Below are 24742 nucleotides of genomic sequence, written 5' to 3' on the forward strand. Positions count from 1 at the left end.
AGTCATGAAAGACCTAGGCTTGGGAACTCACACTCGCTTTTGTCTCTTGTGGTTTAGTGGAGGTCTATAACTGTGCAACTGGAAGCACAGACTGTTCTCAGTGCCTGGGGAGAGAGGACATGGGGCACCGATGCATCTGGAGTGAGAGCAGCTCCATTTGCAGACTAAACACTGAATCCCCACAGATCCCAGTCATGTGTCCTGCTCCGGAGATTAGGAAGGTAAGACTTGAATGCAGCAGAGAGCGCATTCTGTTGGTCAGCATCACTCCATATAATGTAACAAACAACACAGCCCTGAGTTTCAAAACCAAGGGGAGGGTCACAGGTGTAGCATCTACTACCAGTCATTCAGTCAGGACAACTGAGAAATCCTCAAGACTGGCACCGTTCTGTTCATCAATTTGTTATGCTGCCCATTCACCTGAAAACTCCAGACTAGCTGCAGATGATATCTAGGTACAATAGGATCCAATCGGGATCACTCTAGCGGGAAAACCAGAGCTTGTCAGACTCTCCAAAGCCATGTGTTGTTTTGGGGAGATGAGAAAATCAAATGGATTCATGCTGAGTGATTTTTCAGAATCAATCAGAAGATTCATTAGCTAGGAATAGTCATTAGAATGGGTACAGATAAAATAATAACCTGCACCCAAAACTCCATCCACACATGCCCTGAAGCTATAGTGAGGTTCACAGTGTCTGAGTGAACTTTATGTCAGTGTGTTTTAGAGATGGTCCAAAGTCTAGATCTGGATCCCAACTTTCCCACTGCTCTGGGATGTTCTGGAATCCTGGGTTTTGATTAGAGATAGGGGACTAGCCACCAACTTCCACTCCAGATGCAGAGTCCCAGAGAAGAGTGTGTATTCTCATGAATCAACTTCATGGGAATGGGCAAAAATCTGGAGAGCAAAGATCCTATGGAAAACAGCTAATGAACCCACCAAAGCAGGGACGAGCATACAGCTATCTGCTCATAAGCTGAGTGCTGTAACATTGTGTGTGTGTGTATTTTGTGTTTCCCATAGCCAATTCCATCTTGTCACTATCACAGGCCCAACAGTGGGAAGGGAATGTTCTCTGATGAGCCTCCCCCCGCCTGCATATAAAATATTATCAACTCCTTGCCAAAAAAATAATGGAAACAAACCACAAGAATTCAGGTTGTCACGGGATTGTGATGCTATTTCCTTAGCAGACACTGGGCATTGAATCTAAATCCTCCATCACAGAAACATGCCAGCTTTGCTGTAGTGTTTACAGAGTCATCCTCAGGAGAAGGAGAACAACTGTATAGGGAAGGGGCACTGAGCATAGTAGTGGAACATTATCAGCCGTAACCACCTTGGCAGAAGACGGAGCCTCCGTTCTTGACCTTCCACCCCCTGGCTTACGTCATGTTGTGTTGGCAGCAGCTACAGTGAGTGGCAAGCTGCAACCTCTCCCAATACACTCTGAGAAAGGCTGATGTTACAAGGCAGCTTTTGCTGGCTTTATTTGTTGATAAGTTTGTTAAATGTAAAGGGCCTTTTCTAAGGGCAGCATATTTAACTAGACCAGATGAGTAACAAAATCAAAGCAGCCAAGTGGCCCACTGCAAAACAGACAGTAACAAAGCAAATCTCCCATGGATATGCAGTCAAATAGCATGACAGCCTGCAGCATTTACGCTGTTTGCAATGGTCCCATCCCAACTAAGCAGGGTGTAATATTCAGATGCGACAAAGTAATTCAGTAGGAGGCAGTCTGCTCTCTGACTGATTCAAGGGACCAGTGCCCCAGCACGATATTAGGGGAGGGGTACTTGTGCCCTGGCCAATGTCCACCTCGTTATTTATTTGTTTTTTTATTTGTTGAGTCTAGAGGCCTCCAGTCAAAGGTCAGGACTCCACTGTGCTAGGCATTGTCCACACACATAATGATGAGATGGTCCTTGCCCCAAAGAACTAACAGTCTCAGAAGACTCTGCTGCTCCACTCTGTCTCCTAAATTGTTGTGCAGAGTTGCTGTGTTTCTCTCCAGAGGTGGCTGCATTTTCAATGGCAGATGCAGTGATCTCTGTGCCCACAGAGGGCACCAGAGTCACCTGAGAATTGTAAGGCCTTTTTGTTGACAAAGCTCCTGCAGGAAGAGCACGCTGAGGAGGTGGCCCATGCATGTGAAGCTGGAGCGTGAGAGGCAGGTCAGAATCAGATTAAACGGAGTGTACACACACACACACACACACACACACACACGAACAGACATTACTTGGGAATCAAATCAAAAAGGGTTTTCTGCAGTTCTGTTTTAACCCATTCCCCTTTTCCTTTGGCTCCTTGGCAGATTGAGCCCCTGAGCGGGCCCCTGGAAGGAGGAACTCTGCTCACAATAAGAGGAAGGAACCTGGGCCGTAGGTTCAGTGATGTCGTTAATGCTGTCAAGATAGGGAGTGTGAGATGTGCACCACTCTGGGACAGATACATGGTCTCTGAGGCGTGAGTAATTCAGGCTGAGCCATTGAAAAGCAGGAGACTGTGCTTACGGATTGTTTATTTTTTCCCTTTTTCAGTTAGCCAATTCCCCCCCCCCCCCCCCCCGCCCCTGTGATGGGGAAATGGCTGGCCGGGTGACACTGATAGTGACCCATTCAGTTATGCATGCATGCACCCATAGTGGGGACTGATAGTTACCAGCATTGAGCTGCTTTTCAACCTAATGAGACAAGTTTGGTGGGGGTCTCAGTTTTGCTTCCCAGTGTCTACATGACACACAACCCCACCCATACAACAGGCACTAATTGGCCACTCCTTGGCAGTCTCCACCAAAGACTGAATGGGCCAAGGAGACTCCCAGCGAAGGGCTGAGGCCCTTTGGTGGGACAGTGTGGGGGAAGTGTGCACAGCTGCTGCCTGCGGAGAACCTGGTCAGAGACTGAATGTAGAACTTTGCTCCCCCGAGTTGTCAAACCTTTCACCTTCATTACGCGTCACATCAGTACTGTCTCACTTCATTATTTTCTAGCCTTCCCCATTATCACTTCCAGACAGGCTTGAGAGGAAAGCTGAGGTGATTGTCTCCAGCCTCCTTGGTTGTGAAATCCTCCACAAAAGCCTCAAAACTTCCCTTCCGCCAGCCAGTTTCCCACAGAGATGGTTATATTAGACTATGAACCAAGGTCTTGAAGAGCAGCAGGTCAGACAGTCCAGAATGCCCACACTCTGAGGCAGTCTCCTGGCACCAACAACTCCGTGCCTGATTGATAAAGAACTAGATTTTGCCCCTCATGCTGCAATAGCTAGACACTACTAGTAAGAAGCTCAGCCCATGCTCTGCTATGCAGCTGAAAGCGAGAGCAAGTACTGGCTAAATAACAGTGTCTTCTAGGGATCCCTGTACAAGGCCACATATATCTGTGAGACCAGTATTGTTTGTTGAGCCTTTGGCTGTGTCTCCACTGAGCTTTTCCTTGAAATATCCCTCTGCAGAACTATTGTGGGGGCAGCGCAGTGGCAGCTGCAGTGTAAACAGCATGCAGACGTTCCTTACCAGTGTTGCCTTACCCTCCTCAAAGCACCTATAGACAATGTGGTGGTAAAAATGCAGGTGACTGGTCTGTGCTAGCACTGCCACCATTACTAGGCCCACAGGAGCTGCATAGAATGCAATGATGGCAGATTGCAAGGGAAAGCTCAGTCTTACTTAGCTCTGCTCTCGCTCTGTTCTGACCACGTGTCTCCTCTCTTTTTCCATCTCTCTCTCTCCCGCAGCATTGTATGCCAGACTGGAGAAGCTCCCTCTATATTTTCCGATGTAGTGACAGTTAACGTGAGCAGGGAAGGGAAATCAAGGGAGCGGTACTCCTATGTGGTAAGTTACCACCATCTCATTGAATCCCAATTCATCTCTGGTGAAACTCTGATGCTCCACTGGCTTACATGAAGGAAGAACCTAGCTCATGGAGTCAGGAGCCATCAGCGATGCTTTCAGCTATTCACTTTATGAGCCTCAGTCTGGCTGACTTTAGCTCCCTGTGGGAAGAGGTGGGGTGGAGCAGGGGCAGGGCTGGGGCAGAGCAGGGGTGGGAAGAGGCAGGACTGGGGCGGGGGCCATGGGGAAGAGGCGGAGCACGGGCTGGAGCAGCATGCAGCTGCATTGGGCACCAGGAAATTTGGTGCCCCAAATTTCCTGGTGCCCTACGCAGCGGCGTACTTTGCGTATGGGTAGGGACGGCCCTGATGCCATCCTTACTTCTGCGCTGCTGCTGGTGGCTCTGCCTTCAGAGCTGGGCTCCCAGCTGGCAGCCACTGGTCTCCAGCTGCAGCGCAGCAGCAGCGCAGAAGTAAGGGTAGCAATCTGCAACCCGCCCCTACAATAACCTTGTAACCCCCCCACAACTCCTTTTTGGGTCAGGATCCCTACAATTACAAGACCATAAAATTTCAGATTTAAATAGCTGACATCATGAAATTTACGATTTTTAAAATCCTATGACTGTGAAATTGACCAAAATGGACCATGAATTTGGTGAGGCCTTAGCTATGTGACTTCACAGGCAAGTACTTACGCCCAGATTTTTAAAGGTTAGTTGTGTGCAGGTGTAGTTGTCAGTTAACCTGTGTGATGTATAGCAGGTATTTCTCAAGACCTCTTTTGGTTAACATTGTACAGTAGCCCATGGAGATGGTCATCCTTCTCTAGTGGTCTGAAAGAGACCAGTGCTTCTCTTACCTTTAAGACCAAGTCTCAGGTCAAACCCATTAGTGAGTAGCCCAATGCAGTTTAGGACAAGCCCATTGGAATGATTCGTATACCAAGTGCATGCTACTTTACTATAGTTCCTTGTGTTTGTGCTGTGGTTTTGATTGGAATAGAGTATATAATTGTCCCAGCTTCTAGAGGCCTGAAATAAGATGTCACCTGTCATTACTTCCAAATTGATTTTGGTTCCCCTCCAGTTCAGTGGAAGTACACTGGGATCCTATTGTCAGTAGGTTCAGGTTCTAGTAGGTGTTAGATTTTTCACATCCAAAATGTCCCACAAGGACAAAGCTAGCTGGGTTAGAGGCATATTCATGTGATATCATAAGGGTAGTGCAGGCTGCAGATGCTGGTAAGATCCAGTTGCTTTTCCTGCAGAGTTTGGGATTTCTAGAGAATCATGAGTCTCCAGGATGAGTCTGTTGTAATCCAGAAAATTAGACCTCAGAGCACATCAGCTGTGTTGGTGACACAGAGGTGAGAGGGTAAGGATTGGAGGCAGATGTGCTCTTTCATTTTAAGTTGTTTTTGGTGTGTGTGGGGAAGACATCTTGGGAAACATCTGCAAAAGCGACACCAACGAAAGAAAGAAAATCAACTGCCAGCACCTTTAGCTGGAACCCTGCATTCATGAGAGCCCTACATTCCTAGCCACTGACCAGACTTGTGTCTATGGCCAAACCGCTAGGCAGAGAAAACAGGAGGAGCCATTTTTCTGTTCCTCTCACAGGAAGGAGGCTGTCTCATCATCGGATGCTTTCCTCAGCCTGGGCTAGGAAATGGAACAAAACATGTGGAGACTGAAATCCCAGGGTCAGGACCTGAATGTATGTAAAGAAAAGACTGGGTTAAATAATGCCCTACAAAGTGTAGGGTATTGTAGCTGAAACAGCAACCATGTTCCACCCCAGAGGTAGCTGCATTGCAGAGCTGAGTGATTTGATTCCTCTTTGTCAGTTCTGTTCTCACATATGCTAGGATGAATATGGAGTGTAAAACAGATCTCACCATGTAAAACTGGCCTAGGTGAGATCTGAATGCCAGAACTGCTAGTGATCTACCTGACAATGTCTGACTCCCAGAAAATCCTTTGTAAAAAGCTGAAATGGCTTCCACAGGGATTTTTCTGTTCTGGGGGTTTCAAAGTCCTACTCAGGAACGCATAAAAGAGGAGGAATTCATCTCTACTGTAACTCCATTGAGCTTGCACCAGAGATAAATTTGGCCCTTTGATTGTGCCAGGGCATTCCAACCAGGTCTCTGTGAGTAGAGCTGAACTTTCAAGAGTTACTGTGGAAAGTAACAATGCTACCAGCTGGTGATCAAGCTGCAAGTGACAGACCCCAGCTAATGGGGCGGGATTGGGCTGAGAGCTTGAGGGGCTTGGTGGGCACAAATAATCCTTTGTTATATTTTGTATTATATATTTTAATATATGAGGGAGGGGCCCCATGCATGGGTCAGCTGCCTAAAGGCTTTGATCCATTTAAATTAACAAAATAAATACTGTAGAAATGGAAGACAATCAGAAACCCCAGGGGAAATGGCTATAGAGGAATACAATCCATCCCAGTGTGTGACAAGGACAAGAAGAACTTGTAATATAGCAGGACAGTATGGCTGGAATTGACAGGAAAAGACATTAGTACCATGGGACAGTAAGCGGTTTAACAATATTTGCTGCTATCAGCTTGCATGTATTTTTCTCAGCAATATACAACGACTGTAGTAGGGCTGAGGTCTCCACAGTATCGTATATGCTCTGAAACCCTGCACATCTGGTTCCTCAAGGATGTTGTAGCTCTTTTACAGGGAACCACAGAATGCTCTGTAAAAGGATTTAAAACTTATTTTTCACGCCATGTGTACTGTTCATGCCAGGGCAGGGAAGCTACCCAGTGAACTTCCCTTTGGAACTGTATATGGGAGCCACATGGCATCCATTGGGTTCTCAGAATTCTATTGGGCACCAAAGCCTTGAACCTTGAATCTCAGTAAAATTTCCAAGGGGCTGCAAATATAAAAAATGCACTTGTTAATTTCAGTAGCTTCCAATGGGGAGAGAGGAAGGCAGAGGGAAACACTGAGGGGCAAACCAACTCAGTGGCTTCCCTGCTAGGAGCTGTCACCCCTGGAGATCTGGCTTTGAATCCTGACTCAGGGAAATGAATTTGATGTTTGATTATCCAGACCCGGATGGATGCATGCCCAGATCACAAAACCGCCATACAACATGGCTTTATAGGTAGCCTCCCACTCTGGTGGGAGTTGGACCAAGGGAGATGTTTTCCTTATTGATTGGACACAAGCCATTACATTCAGATCTGGATCCACATAGTCCCAAGGTTCAAGGGGATTTGAATTCAGGGTTCTGGTTTGGGCCCATCTGTGGTTTTTAGACTAGGACTCAGGTATATCTGTAGATTGGAGGCCTGGAGGGTGGCTCCGCTCTTTGCTTCAGAGAGGTGTAAGTAGCCTGTGTGATTTGGTCTCTCCTTTGTTTGGAAAATGAGCCAGATAGATCTCTCTCTGTGGTGGTGTTACAGCACTGGCAACATCTGACACTAAAATGGAACTCATGTCCAGATTACCACATTATGGGGTTATTGGGGTTAGGAAACTGCTGAAAAATCTCACCTTTCTTTCCCTAGCTCCCTGAGGTGCAGTCCGTGGCTCCAGGTGCTGGCCCTAAAGCTGGAGGCACCAAAGTAACCATCAGAGGGAGTAATCTCAGCGTAGGATCTGATCTCCGCGTCCTGGTCAATAGTACTAAACAGTGCACAAACCTCACGTAAGTGCTGTCTGGAGATGACCTGTGTTACTGTGTTATTGGGCTGGCACTCAGGACTTGCTGTAGATGCACCAGTGAGCAGGAGTCTAAGAGCCTCAGCTACTAGGAGGGATCATATTGTTATAGCAATTGATCAGAGAGTTGGCGTTCAGAAGGAGTCCATTGAGCACTGCTGCCAGCTGGCATGATGGCTTACAGCCAAGGAGCCAATGTCACCTTCCTAAAAGTAGCATCCAAATTTATCCACTGAGCTGCCCCCTCCTCCATCCCAGTTGTCATGAGCAGCCTTGTGCTTTGCAAGTGTGATAACATTGAGTTGTCATGTGGCCACTTGACTTAAGGATGTAGTGAGTTTCTCCTGTAGGACAAATATAGGAAGTTAAGAGTCATAGTTATTACTGAGTATCAGAGGGGTAGCCGTGTTAGTCTGGATCTGTAAAAGCAGCAAAGAGTCCTGTGGCACCTTATAGACTAACAGACATATTGGAGCATGAGCTTTCGTGGGTGAATACCCACTTCGTCGGATGCATGTAGTGGAAATTTCCAGAGGCAGGTATAAATATGCAAGCAAGAGTGAGTCAGGCTAGAGATAACGAGGTTAGTTCAATCAGGGAGGATGAGGCCCTCTTTTAGCAGTTGAGGTATGAACACCAAGGGAGGAGAAACTGCTTTTGTAGTTGGCTAGCAATTCATAGTCTTTGTTTAATCCTGAGCTGATGGTGTCAAATTTGCAGATGAACTGAAGCTCAGCAGTTTCTCTTTGAAGTCTGGTCCTGAAGTTTTTTTGCTGCAGGATGGCTACCTTTATATCTGCTATTGTGTATCCAGGGAGATTGAAGTGTTCTCTTACAGGTTTTTGTATATTGCATATTGCCAGTTATTACTGAGGTGCAGTGGCTGCATTCCAGCAGTGGCAGAGGTGATACGTACAGTTGGTAAAGTACTTTGGGTCCTATGTAGTCTTGTGGTTATACACACAGCCCTAGGAGTTAGGTGGTCCTGCTTCTAGTCCCAGCTCTGTCAGATACTTGCAATGGGGCGTTGGTCAAGCTGCCTAGGCTAAAAAAAAATTTAAAGTGGCCAATAATTTTAAATGTACTTATTTTAAATAAATTCTATATATATTTTAACCCCAGATTAAATAAATTTAGCCATTCTGTGCACGCACCCTTGCTGAGTAATCATGTGGTCTTGTTATAGGGTCCACTGTCTGTCCTTTGCCATCCCCACCCCACCGTTTTCTTGTCTCTGTGTTGCATCTTGTCATTTCAATTGTAAGCTTCTCAGGGCAAGGACCTTATGCTATTTATTGTACTGCAAGGCACACTATTTGATGCTGTAAAAAATAACAACGTTGGGTGCCTCCGTTTTGGGGTGCCCACTTGTGAGCACCAAGGTGTCTCATGTCAGGTTGCCAAAAGAGGAGATACCCCAAATCAGCTGCCAGTTTTTAGATCATTGGCCTTAATCTCTCTGTGCCTCGGTTTCCTCACCGGCGAAATGCTGATGCTGGTACCTCTCCCATGGGAATGGGAATTGTGAGACGAAATCCATTGTTGTTGGTTGGTGTTTTGAGATCCTCCAGTGGGAAGCATCTAGAGTGCAAAGTATTTCCACTGTTAAAAGCACTCTCAAAAGACAAAGCCATTATTGGAGGTGTGGAGCAGCTACATGGCTTTGTGCTGCTTGCTGCACCCGAATGCCAAACCTGAGGCTGTTCACCTCGCTGCCAACATTGGGGCTGTGGGAATAGGTCTCTGCTGCCTCATGTCATGCATTCTTTGTTCAGCTGTTGTGCTCTGCAGCTTGCTATGTCTTTCTCTTTCCAGTCGAACTGCTACCACCATCACATGCACCATGCCGGCTGTGGAGCTCACTACGGCTGTGCGACTCTGCGTCCAGTTTGAGAACAAGTCTTGCATCAATGATAACATCACATTCAAGTATGAGAGAAACCCGATTATAACAGATATCAACCCGACAAGGAGTCAGATCAGGTGAGATCCCTGCACTGGTGGAGAAGGCAGAGTCTCTAGAGACCCTCCCCGTCCCTGTGTGGTCATTGAAATGTGTTGTTTATTTTGCTGAATGCAAACGTGAATGTAGTACTCATCAAAGTGAAGAGCTAGCAGGACTGGAACAACAGAGGTGCTGCAGATCTGAGTGAGGGTGCATAGACACAGCTGTTTGACGCTGAGATTGAAGTGGGGTGCTGCTGGTCACAACTGAGGTGCAGAGCTGAACAGTGACCTCAGGGGAAGAATGTCTGAGGATGTTGCAGGTCAGGACTGAGGTGCTTTGGCAGAGCTACATCGAGGAGTTATGCAGACACCTGCTGTCTGTGGGCCTAGTTCTAGCAAGTTTCTCTGAAATTCACACAGAAAATGGAAGAAAAGCATTGACTGTCATCCTTAGTAACTTTATTACCTGTCTTCCTCTACACCGTTTAGGTGCCTTATGGAAGTTCAAGTGGGGGCCGACATCTATACTGCAATAAAACACCCGTGGCTGGAACATCAACTGGCTCAGGCTGCGGGGCTATAAAATGGGAATGTAGATGTTTGGGCTCAGGCTGGAGCCTGGGCTCTGAGACCCCAAGGAGAGTGGGGAGGGTCCCAGCCCCCTGGGCTGCAGCCCAAACATCTACACTGCAATTTTATAGCCAACAGCCTGAGCCCTGCAAGCCCGAATCAGCTGACATGGGCCAGCCATGGGTGTTTTATTGCAGTGCAGACATACCCTCTGAGTCTTAGGATTCTGCCTGGCAATAACACTGCAGGCCATCAGCTGAGATTTGTAATTTTGTGTTTAAATGGCTCCTAATGCCACCACTTTTCACTTTAAAGCATGTTACTTTGGTTTCATTTGTCTCCCCAGAGCCTCTAAACTTCCTGTTGCTTTTGGATTTCTCTGTGAAATCCCAGCTCACTTAGCAGTAGAATCTGAAAATGCAGAGCCTGAGTCTGACCACAGAAATCTGAGAATCCAGCACCTGAGCCTCCTCTCCAAAATGCCATGAAAGCAACACCCTCAGAAAGTAAATGCAGGCTACCAAGACTACAACAGTCTGATGCTATCTACAGCCTGCCTAGCAGAGCCATGACTCAGGTCACAAGTGCAATACCAAGGGTACAGGCTGTGTGAGAATGCACATCAGTGACACACCCAACCCTCAACTTCTCACGTGGAGTTTTATCAGTCTCGAGACTGATGAATGGCAATAGTTGTATCTAAACACAGAGCGACAGCTACAAAAAGTTGAGGCTTACATCCAAAAAGGAGCCCACCAGGGCATTTCTCATTCAATTGGAAACTGTTTTTTAAACTTTCTTTGGTTTCCAAATAATAGAATGTTGGAAACTTGATGGAAGTTGTTTTCTCCTGGTGCGAACACACTCTCTGTTAATGCAGAGCTACTCACAAGTGTTGGGCTGTACATAGTGGTTTGTTTTGTAGGGTTACTTGTGAATATTGTTCACACTGATTTGTTATTGTAGGGTTACTTGTGAATTCTCTCAATACTAATATGTTGCTGTAAGTGTGATCATGAAGTACCAGTAACTCAGCAAATAGTTAGATCTAATTTGGTTTATGGCATTGCTAAAATGATCGGTATGATGAGGAGTAAAGTTGTTTTAAAAGGCCGTAGATCCCAAACAATTACACAGACGTGGCAAGAGCTTAACAGGGACAATAAACATGTGTAACAACAATATACTACGATCTATAGCAGTTTTAAGGGCTTAAGAAGGCCCGGACTATAAGGGCACTAGACATAAGGCACTGAATATATTGAGCCTGTTGGAGATTAGGGGATAAATCACTACCCTCCCCCGACTTCCCAAACTAGTTACTTGATATCACCATGTCATTAAAGCAAATAGAACATGAAATGGGGGAAATGAAAAGCCACATGCAGGGCAAAGCCTGGGTGCAGTTGCTGTTCAACTGAAGACACAAGCCACTCCTCCCTCCCTCCCAGTGAGGCGTGTGCCCCAGCCATCTCATTACTCTCTTTAATTGCTTCCACATTGACAGCGCCTCATGCCACAGGTGGCAGGTCCAAAACACAAACGAATTGTCACAGGTTTTTTCCCCTAAATAAAAAAAAAACTGTTTGAAAAATGCAGAATGGACATTAATGCATTAATGGGCTGCTTGGCCCGCCCAGGACTTAGCCTTTCTTTGCTGAGCTAAAAAAAAAGAGTAAATCCTAATTCATCTAAGTATTGAGCTAATTATGTGTTAACCCTTACATTACTGGTCCCTGGGTAACCTGCTCTGCTGTAATCATCACATGTCCATTACTGAAACAATATGCTATTCCCTGAATATTCAGCAGCAGCACAGGTGCATTTTTCCTGCCTATATCTGGTTAGTTCGGCAGCATATATGTTGTCAGTGATACGTGCACTCCCTTTCTCACCTCTTTCTTATTTTCCCAGTGGAGGCAGGATCATCACTCTGGAAGGACATGGATTTTTGATGGTTCAGAATGTGTCGATGGTGGTTCACAGCATCGGGAAAGAACAAACAGTAAGCGTCCTGCATTAATGTAGCACAAAGACACTGAACCAGGTTGTCGGCCTGGTGACTGGGGACATTCTGAATAATAATGTACCATCTATAAAAGCCATGGACCTGGTCTCTAACCCTTGCTGCTGATGGGTCTGTAACTGGGATGAATGTTAAGTTCCTTAGCTCAGAAGAATGACAGACCTAAGTTATGCCCATGCACTGTAATTATTATTATTAATGTTTTCAGTGCCATCAAGGTGCCTGGTGCTAAATAGTGTCCGGCTGTTGGTGCACACAGTTGCCTGTCAATCAATGACTAAATGAAGCTATCCTATCCGAGGTAGCTGCAGCTGCTTGAGGGCTCTGGGACTCTCAGAACATTTGCTGACACATGACTGAGACTTGGGTTTATCCATTTTTGATGCGCATGCTCTTTCCTGCTTTCAGAACTGTAAGGTTCACACCGACACTATGATTACCTGCCCCTCTCCAGCTGCCTCCAACCTCACTGTGGGGAGCAAGCCAGCACCGGTGGACTTCTACATCAATGGACGCCTCTACACGGATGACAGGCTGGCTCCCGATGAGTACATGTACCCCGAGGAGGCCCAGCACACCAGCAAGTTCAGCCTGGAGTACTACGCCGACCCCCAGTTCTTCACAGCCAAGAAGGAGAAATGGATCAAGCATCATCCTGGGGAACCCCTGACTCTGGTTATACATGTAAGAGACTAACACAGGGCATCCTGGATTCTTGGCAATAAGACTTTACACTAGGATGTCACCATTTTCTCACAGTGAGGTTCTTCAGTGGGTAGGGTGCCTAGATACCATAGCGGGTGATGATTGCCTTATAAATGCAATAGAGAGAAGGTCTGAGGGGTTAAAGGAAGGATGGGTGTAGGTAGGGGCTAAGGGGGAAGGAACTCACAGAGGAGTGGACAGCTCATTCCCAAAGGTAATGCTAAATTCTGATGAGCCTACAGTCTCCTACTGAACAGATTAGGGTGTTGGAGTATGTAGCTTGACCAAGTGATACCATAGGGGGATGGATTATGATACCCTAGTACTGTATTTGAAGGATGTAGCAGCAAGGAGGGAGATAAAGCACTGGATATAGTTGGAACAGACCAAGTGACCAAAGGGTCTTTTCCATATCTAATGTCCATGATTGTAGAGATTGGTTCTTGTAGAAATGGGCTCTGAATTCATCTTTGATGGCTACTGAGTTAAATTAACAAGGAAGTCGGGGCAAACCAAGACTGAGTGGTTTGGAGAATGTAAAAGTTTAAAAGCCCTCGTTTGTTGTAGAATGGCCTCACTGAGTGAAGCATACTTCAAAAATACTTTCTGCCTCTCTCTCTAATATAATGCAGCCATCCACAAGCTATCTAGGACTCTCCACCCCGTTTCTCTCCCTCCCCATATAGTCTCTCTGATATGTATTTGCCATGCACAACCAGGGCAGATCAAAGACAGTATTTTGCAGGCTTTGTCAGGGCATTTGTCCATTCCATGCGCCACACTGAGAGACAACGAGGGACTGGAAACAGGAAAATGAGGAATGGGCGGAGGTTGGATTTCCCATGGAATGCTGGAAAAATGGAAGATGCCAGCGGAGAGGGAGGGCTTTCCCAGGGCTGACTGGTGGCAGGAGGTACAGGAAGTTTACTAGGGCTTCCACAAAGAAGCCATTGCAAGTGGGCCTGGCGCTCTGGGGACTGACTAATTCACTTTGTTGTCCTGGTTTTGTTTTTGTAATTAGAAAGAGCCTGACAACCTAAGCCTGGAAAGCGATGAGTACCAAGTGAAAATTGGCCTCCTTTCTTGTGAGATACAGATTGTTTCAGACAAAGTCATTCACTGCTCAGTCAATGAGTCACTGAGCACATCAGAAAGACAGCTGCCCGTGACGGTGAGTGCCACAAACCAGGACCGTCTGAGCTTGCAGGACAAGAGCGCTCAGTGTGTTGAACTTAATATACCAGGGAACCCTCATGTTAGCCTCAGGATTCCCTTAGCACTCACCTGTGCGAAGCACTAAGTGAACACACCGCTGGGAACAATTCTGCAATGGCTGAAGAGGGGTGGACTAGATGAATGGAGAGGTCTTTTCCACCTCTCCTCTCTGTGGGTGAAATACTGGCCAGTGCTGAGCACCAGCACCTTCCATAGGGCTGAGCACCTCTCAGGATTTGGCCTAATGATTCTGTGACATCTAAAGCATGGAGAAGGCAGCCATTTCCCTGCAGGTTCTGGGGTGCTGACAGCCAAATGATGGCACTTGGTCCTGGTGGGTTCATTTGAGAACTGGCTGTTTTCACTATAAGCTGTAGAGGGAAGACCCACAGTTCCAGCAATGAGTGTAAAATCCCACTGTCACTTGATCCTTCTTCACTAAAAGGTTTTTCTTTGAATGGCTCATGTGAAATGAGTTTAATGGTTGCCAGCCCAGTTACTAGTCGTCAGGCCCCCTTGTTATCAGTGTCAGCAGACGAGCGAGGATTGAATGGGAATGCAGACCTGAATGCCCCTCTCAGTCCTATAGTGGCAGAGGAGTGCAGTGGAGGGGGCAGCGCTGGGAAGCTCACATTGCCACTGCCCATCTGCAGCTGCTCTGCAGATAAAAAGAGGAATTCAGTCGTCCCCAGGGCCATCGATCTGGCATCTTTCCCCAGCACTAGATCATCTCACTGGCCCGTCTCGGTCTGATGGAACTCCAGGGACAGGCTCCAAGGCCGTTCTGATGTCAAAGCAGCTCTCAACTGTTCTTGGGAGGGTTTGCGTTTGTGGCTTTACTATTGTTCCTTACCCCTTTTTTCCAGAGGGCGTCCCTAATTGTACGCCTTTGCCTTCAGCTTTCACTTCATTTATAGCCCTTGGCTCCTCAGGGGTGAGATTAAAGCTGTTCACAGTTGGAGACAATGTCTCCACCTGTCTCACCCGCCTGAGAACCTGTAGCCTCCATCCCAGCTGATTCTTTTTCCAGTAAATGTGTTCATAATAAATTTGCAGGGACTTGTGGCTTAGGGGGTAGGAAGAGCGCAGAGGGATTTGAAGAATGTGTGGCCTGATGTTCCCCAGAAACAGAGTACTTCAGAAGAAACCCCACTGCTTCTGTGGGGGGAGGCTCCTTATTCATTGCTTATGGCCTTTGTGCTTGACGTTCTATGCAAAATCAAAACAAACAAATGCAGAAGTAGCAGAACCCAGGATTTCCTAAGCCATTGTTAATGAAAACAGGGAAATTCTTTTTTTTCTTTTTAGTGGGAACCGAAAAACAGAAAATTCTTATTTTAGAAAAAACCTGGTCTTGTGATACACATCTTGCTAGCTTTGGTTTCAACAGCAAGCTTTCTGGTTAATGCCTTGGAGGTGCCCAGAATGTAGATAAACAAGGGGATGATACATGTTACTAAAGTCACATCTGGTTATTAGCAGTGTATCTGCAGTAGAGGTGCAAATAGATACTGGGGCAAATCCTTCCATTTGGATGGCAAAATAGGAGTTTCATACAGCTGTCTAAATGGTAGGACTTGCACCCATAATTAATTGTGAGTGCAGCTGTTTCTGCACAAAGGAAGGCTGCCCTTTAAAACTGTGGCTCAGTATGGGTGAAATTCTCCTGATCCTGATGATGACCCCTCACTGCAAGTCTCCCATAAAGTCAATGGAATTTCTGCCCATGTAGGGAGAGCAACATGTCAGAGATGTTGCTCTGACAGCAGAATTTTGTCCTACAGCAGAATCGTACTCTACACCCCCACTCTGTGGTAAAGTAAGGAAACCACAATTTAACCCTGACTCAAATGCACTCTGGCCAATAGTTTGTGCCTATAAAATGGATTTTTAATAGATCTGTAGAAAAAATCCAAAAGGCCTTAAGGGGCCTTCAAACCCATTTTAGTTCACTGCAGAATCATTTAAACACTGAAACTGGGATTTCTGCTCCTGGCAATAAAAAATCCAGAATGTAAAATGCAGATTTATCTTTCCTCATTAGAACTTTTTTAGATAAAACACATGAAAACCTCACTACAATGTGTATTGCTTTATAGTGGCTGTCTGATGAACACCCTCAATAGATGCATAAAGCCTGTAAAGAGGGGTGTGTGTATGTGCTCAGGGAATCTCTGCCTTCTGTAAACATTTTTTTCTAATATAAGCAATAAAGCCAGCTGTAGAGTCCCTTCCTTGCCAGCTACAACAGGGCTATCATGTTACTCAAGAACATTTTACACCACCAGGGTGCTAGTAAAATTCCTGCCATCGAAAACCACTGATTTTTGATGTCTTTTGTAATTGAAATAAATCTCATCTAAAAAACCACCTGGTGGGACATTGGATTCAATAGGTGTATAGATAAGAGGGTTAAATGCACTCAAGACAAGATTAAGTCATAACATGACCATCCCTTACAAGTGTTTGTCTAACCTGTTCTTAAAAACCTCCAATGATGGAGATTCCACAACCTCCCTAGGTAATTTGTTCCAGTGCTTAACTACCCTGACAGTAAGATTTTTGTAATGTCCAACCTAAACCTCCCTTGCTGCAATTTAAGCCCATTGCTTCTTGTCCTAGTCTCAGAGATTAAGAAGAACAATTTTTCACCCTCCTCTTTGTAACAACCTTTTATGTACTTGAAAACTGTTATCATGTCCCTCCTCAGTCTTCTCTTCACCAGACTAAACAAACCCAGTTTTTTCAATCTTCCTCATAGGTCATGTTTTCTAGACTTTTAATCATTTTTGTTTCTCTCCTCTTGTCAAGGTTCCTTCCCCACTCTGAACTTTAGGGTACAGATGTGGGGACCTGCATGAAAACCTCTAAGCTTAACTACCAGCTTAGATCTGCTTTTGCTGCCACCACCCAAATGATTTATGAGTTATTTGGGAAACTCTGTCTCCCCCCCAAAAACCTTTCCCTCCCTGGGTAGCCTTGAGAGACTCCTCCACCAATTTCCTGGTGAACACCAATCCAAACCCCTTGGATCTTAAAACAAGGACAAATCAATCAGGTTCTTAAAAAGAAGGCTTTTAATTAAAGAAAGAAAGGTAAAAAATCGTCTCTGTAAAATCAGGATGGAAAATAACTTTACAGGGTAATCAAATTCAAAGAGCCCAGAGGAACCCCCTCTAGCCTTAGGTTCAAAGTTACAGCAAACAGAGGTAAACCCTCTAGCAAAAGGTACATTTACAAGTTGAGAAAACAAAGATAAACCTAACATGCCTTGCCTGGCTGTTACTTACAAGTTTGAAATATGAGAGACTTGCTCAGAAGATTTGGAGAGCATGGATTGATGTCTGGTCCCTCTTAGTCCCAAGAGCGAACAACCCCCAAAACAAGGAGCACAAACAAAAGCCTTCCCCCCACCAAGATTTGAAAGTATCTTGTCCCCTTATTGGTCCTTTGGGTCAGGTGTCAGCCAGGTTACCTGATCTTCTTAACCCTTTACAGGTAAAAGGATTTTGGAGTCTCTGGCCAGGAGGGATTTTATAGTATTGTACACAGGAGGGCTGTTACCCTTCCCTTTATAGTTATGACACCTCTATACTTTCTCCAGTTTATCCACATCTTTCCTGAAGTGTGGCTCCCAGAACTGGACACAATACTCCAGTTGAGGCCTTATCAGTGTGGAGTAAAGGGGAAGAATTACTTCTCATGTCTTTACAACACTCCTGCTGATAGATCACAGAATTATGCTTGTTTTTTTGCAACAGTGTTACACTGTTGACTCATATATTTAGGTTGTGATCCACTGTGACCCCCAGATCCCTTTCTGCAGTACTCCTTCGTAGGCACTCATTTCCAATTTTGTATATGTGCAATTGATTGTTCCTTGTGGAGTACTTTACATTTGTCCTTATTGAATTTCATCCGATTTATTTCAGACCATTTCTCCATATGGGTTTGTTCAGTGGATCTTCTTAAGATCACTGCACCCCGCCCTCCTCAAGCTCACTTTGTTTGTTGCTGGAGTTTCCTTCTTCTCATTCCTTTGGAGAAGTGAAACTCAGCTTCCAGAAGTGAAACCATGGTATGAGCCTACGTTTCCTTTCTTGTAAAGATGCTAGTTTTCCCTTTTACCCCATAAACATTAATGAGTTAAACCCCACAATCCCCCATGAGGGCAGTGTTTGGCCTCCCCATTATACAAGTGGGGAAACTGAGGCACATGGGGATTGCCTATGGTGAGAGCCGGTGCAAGGATATTTTGCGCCCTAGGTGAAACTTCCACCTTGCCCCCCCCCCCCCCCCCCCCGTAACATCAGTTCATTGAGGGGCAAATCCCAACAAGCCTTTATAGACCCAAGGGGCCAGCCTGCCCAGGGGCCAGCCGTGCCCGGGGGCTGCTCCCCAGACCAGGTTCCCCCCTCCCCGCCCCCTGAACTCCCCTGGAGGGTGCACAGCCCTCCTGTGAGCCCTCCCCACCCCGGCGGACCCCGCCTCGAGTCCACTCAGTGGCTTTGCCGGGCTTGGGCCGCTGCAGCAGCTCGGCAGGGAGGAGCTGCCTTCTGGGGGCTCCTGGGGGCTCCTGCAGCAGATGCATGTGGGCAGAGGTCCCCATGCGTCCCCCTGGCTCCCCCCTCACCGCGCTCGGGCTCTGCCGCTCCCGGGAGTGTGAGCCACCGCTGCCCCTCCCGGAGCAGGCTCCAGGGCCCTGTGCCCCGGCGGCGGCTCACATGCCCAGGAGCCGTAGAGCCCTAGCGTGGTGAGGGGGGACCTGGAGGGCGCACAGAGGCCTCTGCCCGCATGCATCTGCTGCAGCCTGCAGGAGCCCCTGGGGCGGACGCCAGGCCGCAGCCTGGGCAGGAGGGGCTGGGGGTGCGGCTGCTCCCCGCTAGCAGCGCCGCTGCCTTTGCAGGGCTCCTGCCCCCCCTGCACAGCGCCGGCTCCTCCATGGCTGGGGCTCACCACCCCCGCAAGCCAATGCTCTGGCTCTCTGGTGCCTCCGGAAGGCGGCTTCTCCCTGCCGAGCCAGGGCACCGCTTTTTGGCGCCCCCAGGGCCATCCTTAGGATTTATGGGGCCCTATGCAGTATTATTAGACTGGTGCCCCTATGCCCGACGGCAGCCTGAGCTTGCAGCCCGGCGGGGGCGGGGGCGGAGGGACAAGGCAGAAAGAATAACAAGATGCCCAGCCCGCCTCACGGTGGCGGAGAGTCACAGTTCCCCACAGAGACCCCTGTACCCTCTCCCTCACGCAGAATGGACATGCAGAAGGTACCTAATTAAAAGCACTAAAATTGGGAATAAAAAAATGTCAGTCACAGGTTTTTTTATATGCCCTGAAGTTTATCAGACATTTATTTGCAAAAACTTTGTAGTAAGGGTGAGTCAGCTGTCTTGCTGAATACAACATTAAATATTATGGAATACATGATGCAGCTCTTCTCTGTTTTACATTTTCTTAATCAGTATTTCTAAGCTCATTTTATATTTTAAATGTACTCTTAAGCCTTCATAAAGTAATCATTCCAGATTACTACATATTTAACTCACTGAAACAGACATTATTTTAAATTAATCAGTCACAGAGGTTTAGTGTGTTCATAACAATGTTCATTACTTTTAGAAAAAGGGAACACTAATTTACTGTGTGTGATCTCCATAACAATACACATGTTTATGAAATTTCACCAACTTTAAAAAATATGTTTCCAAAGATTTTAGGCATAACAAAGGATTTTATATCTTATTAAGGTACTGATTTTGCTTAAAACTAGTTCATCAGATAGTCAGAAGTAAAGAAAGGGAAACTCTTTGTCCAGCTATCTGGAAGCAAAGGGCTGTTGCTTCCTTCAATTGGGGGGGTGAAGGGGGGGAGAGGAGGTGAAGGGAGAAATGGATGGACAGAAAGGACAGGAAGACTTTGGAAGTAAGTTTTTTTACTATAGTAATTAAAATGTGTATTTTAGATAAGGGTGGTCTTTTGAAGAATTTATTTAAAAACCATATGTCTGAAGATCCAAGCATTTAAGGCTAAAGATGATTGTGCATCTAAAAATCTATGCAAGGATTTTTTAGAGATGTGATTTTATAATCTTCACCAACTCACTAATGAAATATTTTTGAAGCAAATTTTACACTAAGGTCCTGTAGACTGACATGTTCTGAGTAAATATTACAGTCATGCACAACTGTTTTTGTCAGTACATTCAGAAACTGACAGTAGATACCTGGGGGTTGGCAAATGCCTGTTAAATGTCTTCATTACCCCTTGAATGGCTCTTTAACAGTTTCAGTGTTGTGCTAATAGGTCTGGCAGGCTGGAGACTGTTTCTCTTTTAACTACTAGATCCCCTTCCCAGAAAGACTCAGAGCCTGCAGGAAGGGTCAGAACAGGGATAGGAAAACCAGTGGGGTGGACACTAAGACCCAGTGGTGCCCCAAATTTTCAGGTGCCCCACCCAGCTGCCTATGCCTGAGGATGGCCCTGGGCGCCCCCAACCACTTGCCGCCCTAGGCGACTGCCTAGTTCGCCTAGTGGTTGCACCTGCCCTGCCCATGGTGTCACAGGAAGTGTGACATATGACCCAGCAGTAGAACCAATGTCTCCTGACTCCCTGTCCTGTGCCACAACCACAAGACAATAAGCCCCCTGTTAGTACTATGATTAGTTATTTTCATTTTTAATTTTACTTTTGTCTCAGTATCTTTCAATTCTCCTTATGCTTCTCTCACTGACGGGCAGCAGTTCTGCATTCTCGGCAGGTCTGGGTGGAAAGTACAGTGGAACTGGGTTAAGAATTGTAACTATTTGACTAGAAGTTCTTCAGGGCAGGATTGCCTTTTATTTTGCACTTAGCACAATGCAGCTTTGACCCTGATTCAAGCCTGTGTGTAGGCACTACCACAATATAAATGATAACTAATGCAGATGAGGATGTTGGGCGTTGGCCTCATGAGCAGATGGCTCTTTAATAAGGCTGGTCTCTTGGGTAGGTTTCACTGTATAAAGTGAATGGGTTTGTGCGTCTTAGCCCCATGGACCCCTGCTGGATAGAACCTATCAAATTTGTATAAAACCTAATGGAGCTTCTCTCTGACTACACTGGATGGTGGTCACTATCTCTAGAATCCACATGAGTTTTACACCTGATATTGCCTGGTAACCAACAGCCTCAGCATGACATGTGTGTGTCATTGCAAGTTGGCCAAACAGAGGCAGGGGGCCTGAGTCTGCTGTACGTCATTCCCATTTACACCAGCGTAACTCCAGCGACACCACTGAAGTTACTCCTGTTTTACATTGATGTATGTGGGAGAAGAATTAGGCCTGTTAGGTCACACCCTTTCCACACACACAGAGCACCTGCAGGCCTGGCCATGAAGAGCAGATCATGGGCCCTGGCATTGGACTCGCACATGAGGACTAAAGACGTCTGAGCCAGCAAATTGCCGGTTCTGTTCTTTTGTTGTGATCTTTTGCCCCCTGTAGCAAGTTCCTGCTGATCTCCTAATTGCTTGTTAACTTATTGGGTGACCTTTTTTCCTTTGTATTCTTCTCTAGATCCAGGTTGGAAAATTCAACCAGACGATTGCTATGCTGCACCTTGGGGGAGGTGAGACAGCGATCATAGTCTCCATAGTCATCTGCAGTATCCTGCTGCTTCTGTCTGTCGTAGGTAAGGGAATGGAACATCCCTGAGCCATACTGATCCCTTCAGCTCTGTGGCATTGCCTGCACACATGGAAGTTCAGATGATTTACACTCCCAACTTTATTTTATATGAGGATGGGTCCCACCCCAAGCCCCACATCCAAAAACTCTGAGCTTTGGGGCTGTTTAAAGTCTGAACCCAGATCCAAATTTAGGAAATTTACAACAGGCCAGGACTGAGCCTTGAATCCAAACTCCCCTGAATTGTGGAGTGTCCACAAGCTGTATCTAGAGCTCAGTTTTGTAGTGTGTGAGCCCTTCTTTAATTTTAAAGCCCCTTTCTCTGTCACACAAATTCAAATAAAATATAATAACCGAGGGAAGGAAAAAATGAAAAGAGGTAGAACTCAATCATGGAGACCCTACTAACCATAGTAAAGGATGCATATCCGGAGCAGACACAACAAAGTCTACCAGCCTGGACATCATTCTTGTTGGAAGTTGTTTAAAACAGATCTGTGTCATCTGGCTAATTCATCTTTACATCACATGCCAAGAATGACTGCAGCAAGAAAAACATTGGGTCACTGAAAATGAAGTGTTTCCAATAAGGATTTCATTTATTTTTAATAGAAGTTATTATATACTTTATTTATTAAATAATCTACTGATCATTGGAAACATATTTCTGGAGGCATAAGAGCGCTGAAGGACACACACGTTACAAAACAGGTGTTAAACCTCTTCACACATATTTTCATTAATCAGATGGAATTTATTAACATACAGTAAGTCTGGTAATGTATGTAATGTGCAGGCCTAAATTTAATATGATAGTCGTTGAGTGATCATTTAATTCCAGCTGGTTTGACTTATTTATAGATAATCAGCAGCTGCCTGATCAGATGTGTATTTATTTCATAGTTGTTAAACCAAAAATGAATATTGTTTTTTCTCTGTGTAGATGTACTTTCACAGTGTGTGTTCTGCTGATCTAAACTCCTCTCTACTCCCAGTTTCAATTTCCTACAGTATTCTTCTTCACTTCTGGGCCTAACCTTCTAAGCTTTTCTTCCCCAGGCTTGTTTGTGTTCTGCACTAAGAGCCGCAGGGCAGAGCGCTACTGGCAGAAAACCTTGCTCCAAATGGAGGAGATGGAGTCCCAGATCCGAGAGGAAATCCGCAAAGGTCGGTAACTGCCACTGGGGAAGGAGGAGGAGATGGGGGCGGGAGTCCGGAGGCAAAGGAGCTCCGCTCCTGGAATTTCCAGATTTATTTGTCTTTTGACAAAACTGAAATTGGATTTGTAAGAACCCAGCAGGGGTGTGTACAAGGAAAGGGGCTCCCTTCACCTTATACTCACAGGCACAAAGATAGGGATGCCCAGCCCATTGAGTGATCTGATTGAAACAGCCTCTCTTAGTGCTTTATAATAGTGTTAAAAGCTCGGAGCTACAACCTGAATTTCCGTAGCTTCCTTTCAATCGCCTGAGCTGTGTGGGACTTGTGAGCAAAGTGTACTTCTCAGTGGGAGGAAGCATGGCCTAGTAGTTGAAGCACAGACCTGGGAGTCAGGAGATGTAGAGCTAGAGTTCTCCGCTCTGCCACTGTCTTGCTGTGTGGCCTTTGGCAAGGCACTTAATCTCTGTGCCATCCGGTTCTCTAGCTGTAAAGTGGGGATAATGATATGTATGAGATCACATTCATGTTTATAAAATGCTTTATGAGCCTACAGTGCAGGGAGCTACAGAAATGCCGCATGCTACTGCTTGGAGAAACAGTGGACAAGAGCTTCAGGCGCCTTCACTTATTGTCTTCTCAGTCTGACTCTCCATAGAATACGTTGGAACCCTTGTGCTATAGACCAAACCCTGCAGGGCCTGTGTTTTGGAGGTAGTGGGAGTCTCGCCTGAGTAAGAACTGCAGGGTTTGGTGCACAATGCTGACAGCTAAGCCCCATGTACAGTTCATTGCCTCCCAGGGAAAGGGGTATGAGGAGGCAGAGTTGATGAGTATATTGTATACCAATGCCAGGCTTGTCACTCAGCTGCCCTGGCTGTTCGATTATTTCAGCCCTTTCAGTTTGTGGGTCTCTTTGGATCAGGTTTTGCTGAGCTTCAGACTGACATGACAGACCTGACCAAGGAGTTAAACCGCAGCCAGGGGATCCCGTTCCTGGAGTACAAGCACTTTGTGACACGGACATTCTTCCCCAAAGTAAGACAATCCCACATTTCATACACACGTAATCACTCAAATTCCTTCTCAACTAAATCATGGCTCTGCCTTCTCCCAGTAAAGGCTTACAGTACAACACAGTTATTCAGCTGCTATCATTTATTTCAGCCTTAATTATCATAATAACCGTAGCCACAGCACCTCGGGCTATGAAACAGGGTCAGGCCTCGTCAGTACTTGGATGGGAGCCTCGCTTTGGTGAGACACTCCCCTCTGAGTCAACACTGAACCAGTGCACCAGCATGGCGTAACTGGGCGCCGCCGTGCTGCTGCAGGTGCTGTCTCTAAGATGAGAAGCAAAACCAGAGTCCTCCTTAGCTGTGCGGTTTGAGACACCCCTACTGGTTCCAGTTGCACCCCACTGTGCCAGGTGGGACTAACTGAGCCCAGGCGTGGTCTCACTCCCAGGGGAAGAGACTGAGGTGGTGTCCCACTATCATTCCACCTGGGGAGGGTCCTCCAGAGGATGTGGACAACTTGTTTCACTGAGATGCCCCTCTGGGCACAAGCAGATAGTGCTCACTGGCCTTAAAATTCCCTTGGCACTTTCTCACAGGTGCAAAAACAATATCCCCAGTGTCCTGGCCCAGTGCCAGTCTGCGTCTCTAAATCCCCCCCTCCAGTTTCACACCAGACACGATGCAATCCTTACTTCCAGTCATCAGCTGCTGTGGAGTGTTGCTGTGCCCTGTTAAGTAGCGGCCATATTTCACCCCAGAAGTAATTACATTTCAGTGGCGGAGAGTGAAATGATGATTTTTGTTTGCAAAGGGGTTTGTAGCTAATTACTATTCATGTTTCTAAGATGTCCACCCCTGTGTGTATCTGGGCACTACACTCTTTCGGAGGT

General features: G+C 46.3%; 1 protein-coding gene across 1 annotated transcript in view; it reads left to right on the forward strand.

Annotated features, from left to right (window-relative positions):
* Nucleotides 1-24742, forward strand: part of PLXND1 (plexin D1) — a 134679-nt gene that overhangs the window by 68517 nt on the left and 41420 nt on the right. Inside the window, exons 12-22 of the mRNA XM_065407389.1 lie at nucleotides 58-221; nucleotides 2328-2479; nucleotides 3752-3851; nucleotides 7394-7533; nucleotides 9363-9530; nucleotides 11979-12069; nucleotides 12499-12774; nucleotides 13817-13966; nucleotides 21565-21679; nucleotides 22735-22842; nucleotides 23759-23871. Coding sequence (XP_065263461.1) covers nucleotides 58-221; nucleotides 2328-2479; nucleotides 3752-3851; nucleotides 7394-7533; nucleotides 9363-9530; nucleotides 11979-12069; nucleotides 12499-12774; nucleotides 13817-13966; nucleotides 21565-21679; nucleotides 22735-22842; nucleotides 23759-23871 — 1577 coding nt within the window. The remainder of the gene's footprint in view (nucleotides 1-57; nucleotides 222-2327; nucleotides 2480-3751; nucleotides 3852-7393; nucleotides 7534-9362; nucleotides 9531-11978; nucleotides 12070-12498; nucleotides 12775-13816; nucleotides 13967-21564; nucleotides 21680-22734; nucleotides 22843-23758; nucleotides 23872-24742) is intronic.

The sequence above is a fragment of the Emys orbicularis genome, chromosome 7 (assembly GCF_028017835.1).
Source record: "Emys orbicularis isolate rEmyOrb1 chromosome 7, rEmyOrb1.hap1, whole genome shotgun sequence".
Taxonomy (NCBI): Eukaryota; Metazoa; Chordata; order Testudines; family Emydidae; genus Emys; species Emys orbicularis.